Source organism: Amia ocellicauda, chromosome 3 (genome assembly GCF_036373705.1).
Source record: "Amia ocellicauda isolate fAmiCal2 chromosome 3, fAmiCal2.hap1, whole genome shotgun sequence".
Classification (NCBI taxonomy): domain Eukaryota; kingdom Metazoa; phylum Chordata; class Actinopteri; order Amiiformes; family Amiidae; genus Amia; species Amia ocellicauda.
In genome coordinates, this window is record NC_089852.1 from 45,762,409 (window position 1) to 45,776,734 (window position 14,326).

Genomic DNA, 14,326 nt, shown 5'->3' on the forward strand with positions numbered 1-14,326 from the left:
CTGGCACAAATACAAACAAACTAATATTAAGCAACACATGATGCATACACAGTGGTTTCAAAAATTGATGGATGGATGGATGATACATTCACCAGACGAACACAAGTACACATTTTCAGTGTTATACAGGTGGCAAAATCTTGATTATATATATATATATATATATATATATATATATATATATAATGTGAAGAATAACCACCATACAAATATTAATAGTGAATAATCTCCAACTCTCCAGTTAAAATTCACCAAGCTCGTCATAATTCACAATTTTGTAATTTTCAAACCGTTTCATTGGAATAGGTGACATTAATTGCAAGGATTGTGTACAATATTTTTTTTCTTTTAACAAAAACATAACTAATACATAACTCAATGGGGTGCATGCAAGTATATATTTAACAAGTTAAATAAGTATTTCATTTTTACTCTGAAGAAAAAGTGTTCATGGATTCACTGGAGCAGAAAATATCTTATTTCTTTTGTAAAGCTTTTTAATTGCCTCCATCATTTCCTCTGTCTTTAATGTGTAAATGATCGGATTCAGCATGGGTGGAATGGTGGAAGACAAGGATGTATTTATTATCCTGGTATTTGGGTGGATAGTCGAAGTTATTGCAGCAATGTAGGTGGCAGATATTGGAAGGTAAAACAGTACTAAGATTAAATGTGAGGTGCAGGTTTTCATTGCTTTGAGGCGCCCCTCCCTTGATGCAGTTTTTAACAACGCAAATAAGATAACAAAATCAAAACTAATGGTCCAAAAAGTAATATTGTGAAACAGAGTTTTGCAATGACATCACTTGGGGAATTGTCATTACAGGCCAGTCGATAAGTAGGTCCGTGGTCACAAAAATAACTGTTTATCACAATGGATGCACAAAAGGAAAGTCTAGTAATCAAACTCACAGCTGTGATTAACAGCCCTGCAGTGCAAATCCACACTATAGCTAGAATCACAATCATCACAGTATTAGTCGTAATGACATGATATTGCAGTGGAAAGCATATTGCAACAAACCTGTCATAGGCCAGAACAAGAAGAGTAAGCAACTGCATGAATGTAAAGAAGTGCACAAAAAACATGTTGGCCAAGCAGGCTTCATAAGCAATAAATTGAGAATCAAATAGAAAGGTGTCGATTAATTTAGGAATAAGTGCTTTGCTGCCACTAATATCAACTGTAGCTAAATTAAACACAGCAATGTACTTAGGAGTGTGAAGGTTTCGCTCCATGTATATAATGAACATGATGAAGACATTTCCTAATACAGTTACAGCATAAATGCAATACAGGAAAATGTAATAGTACTTCACATGTGGGATGTTGGAAAAGCCATTGATGTAAAACAACAGAGGCTTGACGAATGTAGCATTGGGAGAAACTGTTGAATTCAGGGAGTTCATTGCAGACTTGTTTCCTCTTGTTGTTTTTCTCTGACCTGCAATTATACAAGTTGTGTTCACTATTCATTTTAACAGAGAATAGGTATATAAAGGTACTGATAAAGCTGGGCATAAGATAGTAAATCCACCACAGCACCCCTACATGTTTTGACAAAGCATTCCAGGACACATTGTTATAATTGGTAGGTGATTTACGCTGTCACCACTGAGTGGGTCTATGTATTATTGACAGAGATCATATTTTACCATAATAATTTGATGCACCATTCTAGTAAGAATAATGTGAAGCATTTAACATAATATATTGTATTCATCTTTTTTTTCACACTTTCTAAACTTTAAATGTCATTTTAGACTAATTCATAATATCATAATTACAGTAATTCATTAAGATCATGTATGCTTTCCAATATGTATGAGAAAAATGCATCAAAAATCATTATAATAATCCACATGCTTGATATCCAAGTTTTCTATGAGTTTCTTATTTTTTTGGTTTTCATATGCCTGCATCATCTCTGTATTAGATGTGTTTTTTAATTATTAGTAGTATTCAATACAGTTTTAAAGACAAACACAAATGCCCAAATGTATGTGTAATACTCACCTAAATATAATTAGACAATTAAATGCTGCTGGAGGGACAGCTCTCTCTCAACACTGCCTGATCTATCTCAGTTCTTCAGCTTCTGTCTGCATTTGTAGCATCAGACCAGTGTCCTTTATACACATGACTCTGTAGTGTGCTGTATTGCCATCAGCAGGGGAAATGCTGTGTGCAATGAGCTGATTGGTGAAACGAGCTTTACTCCAGAGACAGACTGATATGTTGATAATGATATGAGTCAGTGCAATGAAAGCATATGAATAATAATAACAAAACCTCTGTTGTGTACCGCTAGTTATTTTTTAGCCATTCCATCCATTCCATCTTATTTAATATAAACTGAACATGCTTCAACTCTTAATAACATTTTTCTTTAAAATTACGGATGGGATTATTGATAATTTGATAATAGTGCAATACAAATGTTCTAAAGTACACACAATACTTAATTTTCTTATTATCACATTCATTGCCTTTAATCTATATTGCCATTATCGCCACCTGTCCTCCAGATGAGATCTATCTCTCACATTAGCTTTCTGCCTAATTGATTGACTGGATGCAATGGAACCGAATTTGTTGGCATTGCCATAGTAACTGATACATTTTTATAATCTAGGATGTAGGACATATATTTGGTGTTTACTGAATATTTTCCTATACACTTGCGTAATTTGGAACTTGTAATTGCATTATGGTTTGAACTGTACTGTATTGATTCATAGTGTTGATAGTATTGCAACAAAAATACTGATTTATACAATAAAACGTTCCTACAGTATAGTAATTAAATTAGATGAGAAAGTAAAATATAATGTATAATATTATATTCAGTGCATATCTATTTTCAGTAATGTGAACTGCAAATGCAAGTTCATTTTTTAAACTGATCAATAAATCGGTTTACTATTGGTCATCATTGTGTCCTGTTAAAACTGCACATCTATTTCCAGGCGAACTGCAATATGTTTGCAGCACATTTCTGTAACGTGATCAAGTACCAAGAAAAATAACTGCAGGCACAATGAAAGGCTGTTTTCATATACCACTAACAAAACAATTATATCAGTGTTTTAGAAATACCACATTGTAAACAGCTTACAATGCAATTTCAAACAGTTCAGAAAATATTAAACACAAATGCATACATTAAAAACAGTAGGGAATTCTTCCCAGAAAATAAAAATCAACCATGGAAACATTTCATTTAATCAACACTTTATTTCAATTTTTCTGAAAGAAGAATAACAAATATCACATTTGTTAAAGGTAATGTAGCTCTACCTTCATGTAATTTGACCTATTTTTGTCAGATTACAAAATAAGGAAAAGCATTTCCTGTCGTCTTCTCTCTCAACAACTGGTCAAAAATCCCCAAATCCCTCTCACAGATGGCATTGGTTTTTGGAGCAGACTGCAGCTTACTGTGCAACTCTGCTGATACCTCAGCATACTCAGCATGCTCTAGGTGATCAGCTAACATCCTGCAGGACACTTTAACAAGACTAGCTAGAATTAACTCCACTACCTGCACAGTCATGCTGTCAAAATCTGCAGTTGTCCCCTCCGTAAGTTTCTAAAGGACAGGCTCCACACTCACTTCTACATTATCGAACAACTGAACATCTCCTCTAACAAAACTATGGCCATCTGCCTGCCATGCCTTCAGTTTGCGGACAAGTTCTTGATATCTGTCATTCATCTCGGTGCTTACTCAAGACTCATCTCTTCTGACATCACTTGTAATATTAGTCCTCTATCCCTGCTAGATAGCACTTCAGCTTTATTATGCTCCTCGCGTTCTTGATTGTTTTCCTCCTTGCTCCCTTTCCTGTAGCCCTCGTCTGTAACCCTAGATCTTGACAGCAGTTAGCTTTCACCGTCCAGGATGTAGGAAATCTCTTACTGTACTTGTGTAAATTGTAATTTGTAAAATGTATTATTTTGAATTGCTATGTTTTAGCTAAGTTGAATTTGTAATAATTGATGCCTTGTACTTCTCTGTATTTTTGCACTTTGTTTGCACTTATGTTGTAAGTCACCCTGGATAAGGGCGTCTGCCAAGAAATAAAAATAATAATAATAATAATAATCTCAAGAACATGCTCCTTCCTTGACAAACCTCTCAAAAGAGGCTCTGTCACAATTAAACATATGTAGTTCCCTACATCCTGCCAAGTACTGTCTAACATTTAGATCACCAAAAACAGCTTCCACCAGTTTGTTTTAATGCTGAATTTCTCTACTGAATTCCAGGAAATCAGAGTGCAGGTAAAAAACCAAGCTGCATTGAAAAACATGACGTTGATTCGGTTACGTTTTTATGTTGTAATGGTACCTGAAGAGATGGTATTAATGTTTTGTATAAACTGTATAATGTTTTATATTAATTAATGTTTGAAATACTAATATGTCAAAGGAGTCAATTGTATTAATTGTCAAGCAAGTAAATGTTAGCAAGGCTGTTTTTACGAGTGCTGACGCTGCAGAAGTCCCTCCCAGCATTTGCTTCAAGATTTTATGTGGCTTATCTTAAGGCTGGAGAGGTCACATCATGGTTGTTGATTAACAGTTGTTAAAGATGACCATGGGACCAGACCTCTCCCAGTATATCAAAGGAAGCCATCTGGTTTCTGCATTCCCTCACCTTCCCCCAGGAAGACAACCATGAACATTCCAAGGGCCACCACTCAGGTGGAGAGCTTCCATGTCAGGGCCTCCCAGGCCTTCCATGTTAAATAAATACATAAGAACATAAGAAAGTTTACAAATGAGAGGAGGCCATTCTACCTATTGTGCTCGTTTGGTGTCCATTAATATCTGAGTGATCTAAGGATCCTATCCAGTCTGACTTTAAATGTTCCCAAATTTTCAGCTTCTACCACATTGCTGGGGAGTTTGTTCTAGATTGTGACTAGAGCCCTGCATTTCAGCCCGAGCCTGACGGGCCCCGACTTATTTACACCCCTCGGGCCGGGCTTCGGGCCAATTTTCACATCATAGTTCACACGCGGGCTGGACATCGGGGCTGTTTTAGGCTCCTCCTCCTTTTTATATTTTAGACATTAATTAATTAAAAGAAACTATGAGAAGTTGATGATGGTAAAACAAACATAGAAAGACATTTTATAACCTATCACACTGACACGCATGACACAGTCTGCTCACGCACACACAGGTTTCCCATGGAGAGCATGCTACACGCCTGTGCAGACCAGCTGCGCAGCTGCAAGAAGACAGAAGAAACAGGACTGGACTGAAACCTCCACTGTGGATGCTGGGCTTTTTCTCCACGATGCTGTTCTTCTGGCTGTAGCCATGTTAAGACTAGGAGGCTGTCTTGTTATTCATTTGATTAGACTTCATTTTCATTAGTCTAACTGCTGGAAACTATTGGACATAAGAATGGCCATGTTCTGTGGTGACGCCTTGATTTTTTAGCACTTTGCATCAAGTTGTAATGCACTAGCACCTTAGAGGAAACTTTGCCTCCTCAAATGCTCATTGACATTTTGCTGACCACACCCAAATTGCATTTTTCTGAAGTAACTCTGTCAGAGGCTGAATTATAGTAGACAGCTTTTTTATGAACTTGCCATAGTAGTTTAACAAAGCCAAGAATGGCCTGAGCTCTGTGACATTTCCAGGTACTGGTGTATTCTCTATGTCTTCTGTCTTCTCCTTCATGGGGTGAATACCCTCAGAGTCAAGACCCAAGTAACACACAATATCCTGAAAAAATGCACATTTGCCCTTTCCTTTAGCTTGTATTTCTGTAACCTGATTAGTACTTCTTTAAGATTTTCTAAGTGTTGTTTGGTAGTACCACCCGTTACTAGGAAATCGTCCAAATTACACCATCCAGACCTTGTAACACCTTGTCCATAATTCTCTGAAAAATGGCAGGTGCACTGGCAACTCCATACGGTAACCTATTGTACCTAAACAAGCCCTTGTGCGTATTGATGGTAAGATAAATAGATCCAATCCTCGTTTCCAAAATCTGTTGTGTATGTAACAGATATAAATAAAAGAAAAAAGACAAAAAGTTCCAAAAGAACAAACTGCTTTATTTGGACTTCAAGACATCAGCAGGGCGTAGTGTATACCATTCACAGCTACCATTCTACCGCGCTCTTCCAGAAGAATCTATAGCTTATATATCTTCCACATACAGGTTCCAACAATTAACACATGATCCCATACATCCATAGCCAATAGAAAGAAACTAGGCATCACGCCACATTTTAAACACCCAATGAAGATTGCATTTTACTAATGCATCTTTTAAAATTAACGGTTTTATTTTAACCCTTTATACACTATAGTTATATATATAGACTTATTTATATATTAAATTGGCCATAATATCTCACCTTCAAAAACCTATGAAACATTACATTACATTTACAGGGTCTTTTGGCAATTTAATCGACCAATTAGTGGCAATTGCTATTAACATGGAAACCTTCTTTCTGTATTGTGTGTCAATGTAACGGTGCAGAGCAGCACAGTAGTGTATCGTTATCATTTCCGTGTTATATAGGCTACTGTGTCTAGGATAAAGGCATAACGTTGGCTACCTGCTACTAGATAACTGATTGTTCAGACAGTTCATATTTTTCTAGAATAATATTTTCTTCCAATCCTAAATGTTTGCCCTACATTGTGAAATGCTTTTTTTTTTTTTTTTTTTTGGTGTGGGTTTTTTAACCACCAAAAGTGTAGTGCATAAGCGTCATACACGTGTATGTGTACTGGCTTGCAAGTTAGACAACCATATATGCCTGTAACAATATTATAAATGTCATCCAGAGTCTCCAGATGCTTTACCTTTTTCTGTATATATTCATCATAGCAATTATACATTTGCTGACAGTGTAATTCGATGTAGTGTTCGTGTCTTAAATGTCGCCTTCATTCCCAAATATACATATAGCCCCTGGGCATCGCTAGACCCTATTCTGTGGGGCTTCAGCCCCCCTATATTTTCTGTCAGCCCCCCTAAAAATATTACGATCAAAGACGTACGAAGCAACGGAGAACCCATTACGCGACTGTAGAAACACCGTTTTCCAGCCCCTATAACTGTCAGATGAGAAACATCCCCGAGCAGCCTATAGAGAGAGAGATGACCTGTAGAAATACTGTACTGTCCAACATCGGCTACAACATGATCCATAAAAATCCACATTCAGTCCGTGTGAGTGCGCTGTATCCAAATGTATCAAGCATGGAAACATCACCTTTATATAGGGTATAGGCTGAATATACATCATTGTAGTACGAGTGAGGTGTAATATGCACTCGATAGTAGCACTTTTCCCACGAAAGAAGGATAAGAAGGAATCAATTGTTAAGACATGAGAGGAAGAAAGCAAGAGCAGAATAAACGACTTAAGTCATGAAACCGAAATGAAACGAACACTGACACATTGCTGAACAAAACACAATATAAAATGACATTCAATATCAACATATTTTCTCTCTGTGCACGAAAAATAAGCAACATCTAATGTATGTTGAACATCTGGCTGTGAATGAAGCCGGAGCTGCGCTTTCTCTCCAACTGCGCCTCAACCGCACAGGCTTCAGACAATCCGCAGTGTCTAAAGCTAGAGCAGCGCAGCGCATTGTCAGCGGGTTTTCTCGCAGATATTTTCTTGATTTAATACAGCGAAACTGTAACCACCCTGAAGAGCCAATATTAATGTTTTATTTAAGCTGTATTATGTTTTATATTGATAATAATATGCAGACTGAGCAAAGCAGGTTTGTCAAACTAGCAACAGGCAGTTTTTAGGGCATATCCTCTGGACATTCTCCTTTCCACTTTGACTTCTGTTTATTATGATAAGAGGAGAACCCAAACAGATAAATAGCCCACAGATACCAGTTTGTTTAGTGTTTGTTTGTGGTTTCCTGTTCTTCTCTCAAGGCTGAAGATTACATTATAGTAATTGATTACCTCATTGTCCATTGTTAAAAAGAAACTGTGAGATCGGGCAGTTTGTATACCATAACAGGAAGACATCTGCTTCCATGATGACTCCCTCCCTTTGGAAGAGTGTCCTACAAACTTTGCAGAGCTTGCACCTTTTGAAGCTTTTGATTGGATGAACGGCCACAACATTCTACGTCATCTTCCTATAAAACTGCATTCATGTTTGTAAACATTGAGTCCCCACTGAGGTGTTAAGCTTCCATGTTGGGCCCCTTCCAGGCCTGGCATGTTAAATAAATACATTTTATCATCTATGCATCAAGACTGGGTTCTTCACACTCCCACTGTATTGTTGGGCGGGATTAACTACAATTTTAACCAGCTGCTAATAGCAAACTACACAACTATACATCATGGGATTTACATTAAAAATTAAAATAGAGTAGCGTCTAACTAAAAATGAAAGCGCTGAGTACAGTGGTGTAGTGTTGTAGTAGCAACTGTGAAAGCTGTGTTTTATTCTCTCGCATTGTGCAGGAAAGGAGCTGCGAGAAGGTTGTTTTGCAGCGCAAATCAGGTGATTTAATACCGCGATACTTTAGCAGCAGGATTTCCATTCACAGACATTCCGCTAATGCTTCTGCAAGCAACTCGCAGCGCGAACATTTTTGATTTAATCCTGCCCCTATTCAGTCCAGATCTGTGCATTATAAACCTTATAGTAATGCGATTATGATTGTTTATGGCATTTTAGATTTCATTATAATACTGTCAGTTTACATTTTTCAAACTGAACGTTAACATAAAATAAAGATAAACTAAAACTGAACCATGTATACATGACCTGTATTGTACAATTGTGTTTTATTATTACATTTTATTTATTTAATGATAGTTCTAAGAGTAGATTTCTAATCAGTTGTAGATTCTAACACTGAAATGTTAAAACATCAATATTTTATAACTACAGAAATTTGACATTATATTATGCTATTTTTGCACATCATTATTTATGTATTTCTTTAAAGTTTTAGAAATGTTTAGGGTTGTTTATTTACAAAACAACATTTTTATACATACACATATTATGTAGGCCTACTTGCAGTTAATTATTGTATTTTTTTTAAATTAATTTCAGGCTGGTTACAAGCTATCCTAGAAGAGCCATTCCAAGTATTTTGTAATTTAGAAAACCATTCCTTTTTTAAAAATAATAAACTTAAAAACCTATATTTACCTTGATATTCTGATATGTTGTCCAGTAACCTACTGAGACAAATAGTTAAATTAAATTTGAATGAAAAAACAACATACATGTATAGAAAAATATAATTTTTATTTGGGTAAAATATATATTTGCTCATTTTATTACTATTGTGTCATTAGACATTGTTTTAATTGATATGGACTGAACAGTCCCTGTAGTATTTCCTCAGAACTTGTTGTTGCAGGCGGGGCTTCAATCAAGCTGGCAGGGATCGGATTGGCTGGAGCTCAAACAATGCAACACTTTCACTGGCTGGTTCTGAGTGACTTTGGAATCCTGCCGAAGTTAAAACTGTGGACCAATTGTGTCTTTCCTCTTGATTTGCTGTCTAGTAGCTGCAAACAGCATGTGTTGATTTATTTCAATTTGTTTAATTCTATTGAATTTACAGTTGAGCATTTAACTGTCGCTAAATCTGGAAGCTGATTTTCTGATTTTGGAACACTATAGTTTTCTAACTCAATAAACATGATTTAGGGCCAGATTAAATCAAAACTTTGACCCACCCGCTAATAGAAATCTACAGATCTGTACTCAGTTGCGCCTTCATTTTTAATAAGATGACACTTTCTTCTAATCATAAATGTAACCACTATGATGTACAGGTTTGTAATTTGCTATTAGCGGGTGGGTCAAAGTTTTGATTTAATCTGGCCCTTAGTTTCAGACAGTTTAGTTGCCATAGTGGTCCATTTCCTACAATTTCGAGACGTTTCTATTGAACAAATTGAAGTCAAACAAATGTAGCATTGTGAGAAATTAGAATTTGGGGAATTCTTGCCAGACTTGTTTTCCTTTGTGTCTCTGATCTGTAATTATAGAAGTTCTTACCTTATTTCGCTACTGAATTTATTTTATAGGACATGTAAATGTATAAAGTTATAAATAAACCAACACAATCAATAGTGAAGTGAATAATGAAACACACACCAATAATATACATGTATTTATCATAGCTTGTTTACATTATGTTAATATGTTTGCATTAAGTAGTAAAATAATAATTTAAATATCTTGATCAGACATAGCTGATCTGGTCCTTTTCAGTTTCTAATGAGCTGTCCAGGATTTCACAGATCATATTGACAATTATGAATTTTCCAAAACATATATTTTTAACCAAAAGATATACACATACAAATTCATAAAAGGTGAATGTCACATACGAAAAGAAGATAATACATTGAAATCATTTTAATCAGGGGTTAGATCAATGGAATGTAGTAAATCATTAAGGGGAACTCCACTGAAAATCAGTATTTTCTCAGGTTATTCTATCAGTAGAAACATATACTGTGGAGTGAGTTTTTAATGGCCAGCTCATTATATGTACCAGAATTCAGACAGAAAAATAACTACACAGAATATGTTTTCACTTGTATAGAGTAACCTGAAAAAATATGAATTTCACTGGAGTTCCTTTTTAAACCACTGACATTGGTATTAACCCACATTTCACAATGAGTAATTGTATGATATTGACAAATGGTGTCTTATTCACATATGTTAAGACTTTATACAATTTCACTCTAGTGTTAATACATTTGTTTATTATAAATATAATTAATTGCAACCAATAAACTAAATTGTTATGACTAAATAAATAAGACTAAATAATAAATACATATCTCCCAGCTCTTTTGAAGTTTACTACATATTCCAGATTACCAGTGCTGAAGACTAAATAAGACTCACACCTGCACAGGTCCATTGAGATTAGCAACCTGTGTAGTTGTTAACGTTTATAGCAGGGGAATTAGTTTGTTTATTTTCTTCTGTGTGATGGAATGGAAACTAATATACAGTAATCCTGAGGTAAGGAAACAAAGTATAAACCAACAATTATATCGGTCCTTTAAAATGTTTTCATTGATATTTTTAATTTCTCATTTAAATACCTTGACTCTGTTGAAAAGCTTTTTAATTGCTTGAATAATCTCCTCTGTCTTCAACGTATAAATGATAGGATTCAGCATTGGAGGAATGGTGTAAGACAGAGATGTACTTATTATCCTGACATTTGGATGAACAATGGTGACAATAGCAGCAATATAGATGATAGCTATTGGAAGATAGAACAGTGCCACTACAATAAGATGGGAGGTGCAGGTTTTCATTGCTCTTAATTGTTCCTCTGTAGATGCAATTTTTAACAGTGCAAATATTATGCAGACATATGTTGCTACAATCAGAATCAATGGAACAACAAGCAATATTGTGATAGCGATCATTGAAATTATATAATTTGCAGAATTGTCGTTACAGGCCATACGATACATGGGTCCATAATCACAGTAAAAGCTGTTAATCACAAATGATTTACAGAACGAAAGCCTGGACAAGAAAGCTACAGCTACAATTCCTAGTCCTGCTGTCAGAGTCCACAGCACTGCTAGAATCACAACCATTGCAACATAAGTAATAATGACATGATATTTCAGTGGAAAACATATGGCAATGAATCTGTCATAAGCTAGAACAACAAGAGTAAGTGACTGCATGAAAGTAAAACAGTGTACAAAAAACATATTGGCTAAGCAGGCTTCATAAGCAATTAACTGATTATGAAAGAGAAAAGTGTCAATAAACTTTGGAATAAGAGCTGTGCTGCCAAACATGTCCACTAGAGCTAAATGAAAAACAACAGCAGTGTGAAGACTTCTCTCAAAGTATATAATGAGCATGATGAAGGAGTTCCCTAATACAGTTACAGCATAAACAAAACACATGAAAATGTAATAGTACTTCACATGTGGAATATTGGAAAAGCCACTGAGAAAAAAGAATGGAGGTCGAACAATTGTAGCATTTGGAGAAACTATTGAACTGAAGGAACTCATGGCAGACGACTTCTTCACAGGGTTTTCTCTGACCCGTAATTGTACTAATTTTAACAGAGAATAGTTTTTTTGTCTGGAACATATCTTTAATAAATTTGAATAAGATCAGGAAATGGTTTTCCTGTTTGGTTGTATTTTTCTCAGTCTGCTAAACAGCATCCACATTGATGCATAAGGACAGCGCTCCTTTCTTAAACTCTTAAACTCAAGGGTAATAGAAACTGCACTACTTAAAAAGAGGAAGGAAGAGAATACAAAATGAATACAATATGTGGTGTTTGTGAAACTGAGGTATTTTTTTTTAATTCTGAAGCAAGTATTTGAGGTTTTGTCCATCTTTCACATACATAATTGCTTTTTAAGAATATTAAATATTATTCTTGTCATTCCAGATTTAAATGCCAAAGGAAATAGAACAGTAAAGCATGTCTCTGATACTCACCAAAATATAATTATAGCCATACACAGGTCAGATTAAGTGCTGTAAATTTGTAATAAATGCCACCTATTTTTTCTGTTAAAACAAGAACAATATTAAGTACAACATTTTTCTCAGCTTGCTCTTGCTCTTATATCTCTGCCAGTGGTTCAAATCCCTTTTTTAGAGGTCTAAGACCACAGCCTTTTATAAACATAAGTCAACAATGCCCTACACAGCAATCAACATGGGGGAAGCAGTGTAGAATGATCTGTACACTAACTGATTGTACTCCAGAGAGATGTGAAGTTTATTTACTGATAGAGGTGGTTGAGCATGTATGTAGGAAAAGAGAAAACACAGTAGATGGTGTGATTTGTTTAATATATATTTCTGTAAAGCCATGAAAATATTAAAAGGTACGACTTCTGAAGAAAGTCTCTGCTTGACTTGAGTTTTTTCCAAGTAACCAGATTTATTGATTGGTGGTGGCAATATTCAATGGCTATACAGGCGGCTTGTCCGATTATGTAACTGAGGCACTGCTACACTAAGAATTAACAGTTTAATTAGAATACCAAAACGTTAAAATAAACATAATAATCATAATAATAATATAATGCATATTCGTAGCACTTTACAATAAGGTCCCAATATAAATACTTTATGAAGCCTTAATAGGTAATGAAGAACTAATTTATTAGGAATGAACAAATAAGTTACAAACATGAAAATATACTTTCATTAATGCCATTATTTCTAGTTTATAAAGCACATTACAAAATATTTAATTATAACTTTATAAATGCATTTGTCAGTGTTACTAAAGTAATTTATAAATTAGTCTATTAATTGAACAAATTCTGTAAATGTAAGCAATAAACACCTTATATGTATTAACCCCTTCATTCCTAATTAATAGGAAATGATGCTCCATTAGATTAATTCATATATGCATGGCTTTAACCAACTACCAGTGTGCCGTAGAAAGAACGTGATTGCGACTACTATTAGGATACTATTACTGCCCTATGTAGGTAAGACCGCAGTACACATGTGTAGCATTAAAAAGAAGGGCAGAGCAGAATACTGAGTGGAAACTGAGTGGTATTGCTAGACCAGTTACTGTACCTCTACCTTTAAATTCATCCAAAAACTACCGCTGGATTCAGGACACCCACTGATCCTCTGTCTTCTGGGGGGTGCTGTGCATACATGGGGTTGAAGGTTGGCACAGGAGTATGCTGGATTAAAGCTGGTCTGAAATAATGCTGGTGCTTAAAGTAATTTACTACTAAACATAGATGTCCTAATAGATCTATAAAGTCTCAATAAGGCCATTATAGAATGTTTGTATATCCTAGTAGACATCTAGGGCTAGATAATCGTAAGGTTTGCACAGTTTGAATATCAGGCCCATAGACTATTAAATGTAATTAACCTGCAGTCTGTTTTTCCCTGATACGCGCCTCTTCTGTCAAAAAAGTCACCAACTGCCTCTGCTATACAGTGCATAACTGTTGTACAATTATTAGCAAATAGGAAGATCAAAAAGGCATTTAAGGTAAGTGTTTTAATGGCAATAAGTGAACAAGAGATCCCCACGTTCTTCCATGTGCATAGTATGTCTTGACAAAACCAACAAGATACAATTAAGCAGAAGTGTACAGTTTATAAACATAAAGTGCATTCAGCAGGACGTAAGGTATGCAAATGTTATCTATAATGAGGATCCCAAAGATTCTGTCTATCCGGGATGATTTTAGAGTCATCAATTAACTAAAATCTATCACAATATATATTGATTTGTTCTGAAGAGTCTCTTAACAGTTGTACTTTG

At 35.3% G+C, this 14,326-nt stretch overlaps 1 protein-coding gene and 1 pseudogene across 1 annotated transcript; both read right to left on the bottom strand.

Annotated features, from left to right (window-relative positions):
- Nucleotides 1–448: 448 nt before the first annotated feature.
- LOC136747204 (olfactory receptor 51F2-like) lies at nt 449–1,413 on the bottom strand (annotated as a pseudogene).
- Nucleotides 1,414–11,114: 9,701 nt separating this feature from the next.
- LOC136747205 (olfactory receptor 51F2-like) lies at nt 11,115–12,068 on the bottom strand. The gene has a single exon (XM_066700156.1). It carries the CDS (start codon nt 12,066–12,068, stop codon nt 11,115–11,117), a length of 954 nt encoding a protein of 317 aa, XP_066556253.1.
- Between the last annotated feature and the right edge of the window lie 2,258 nt (nt 12,069–14,326).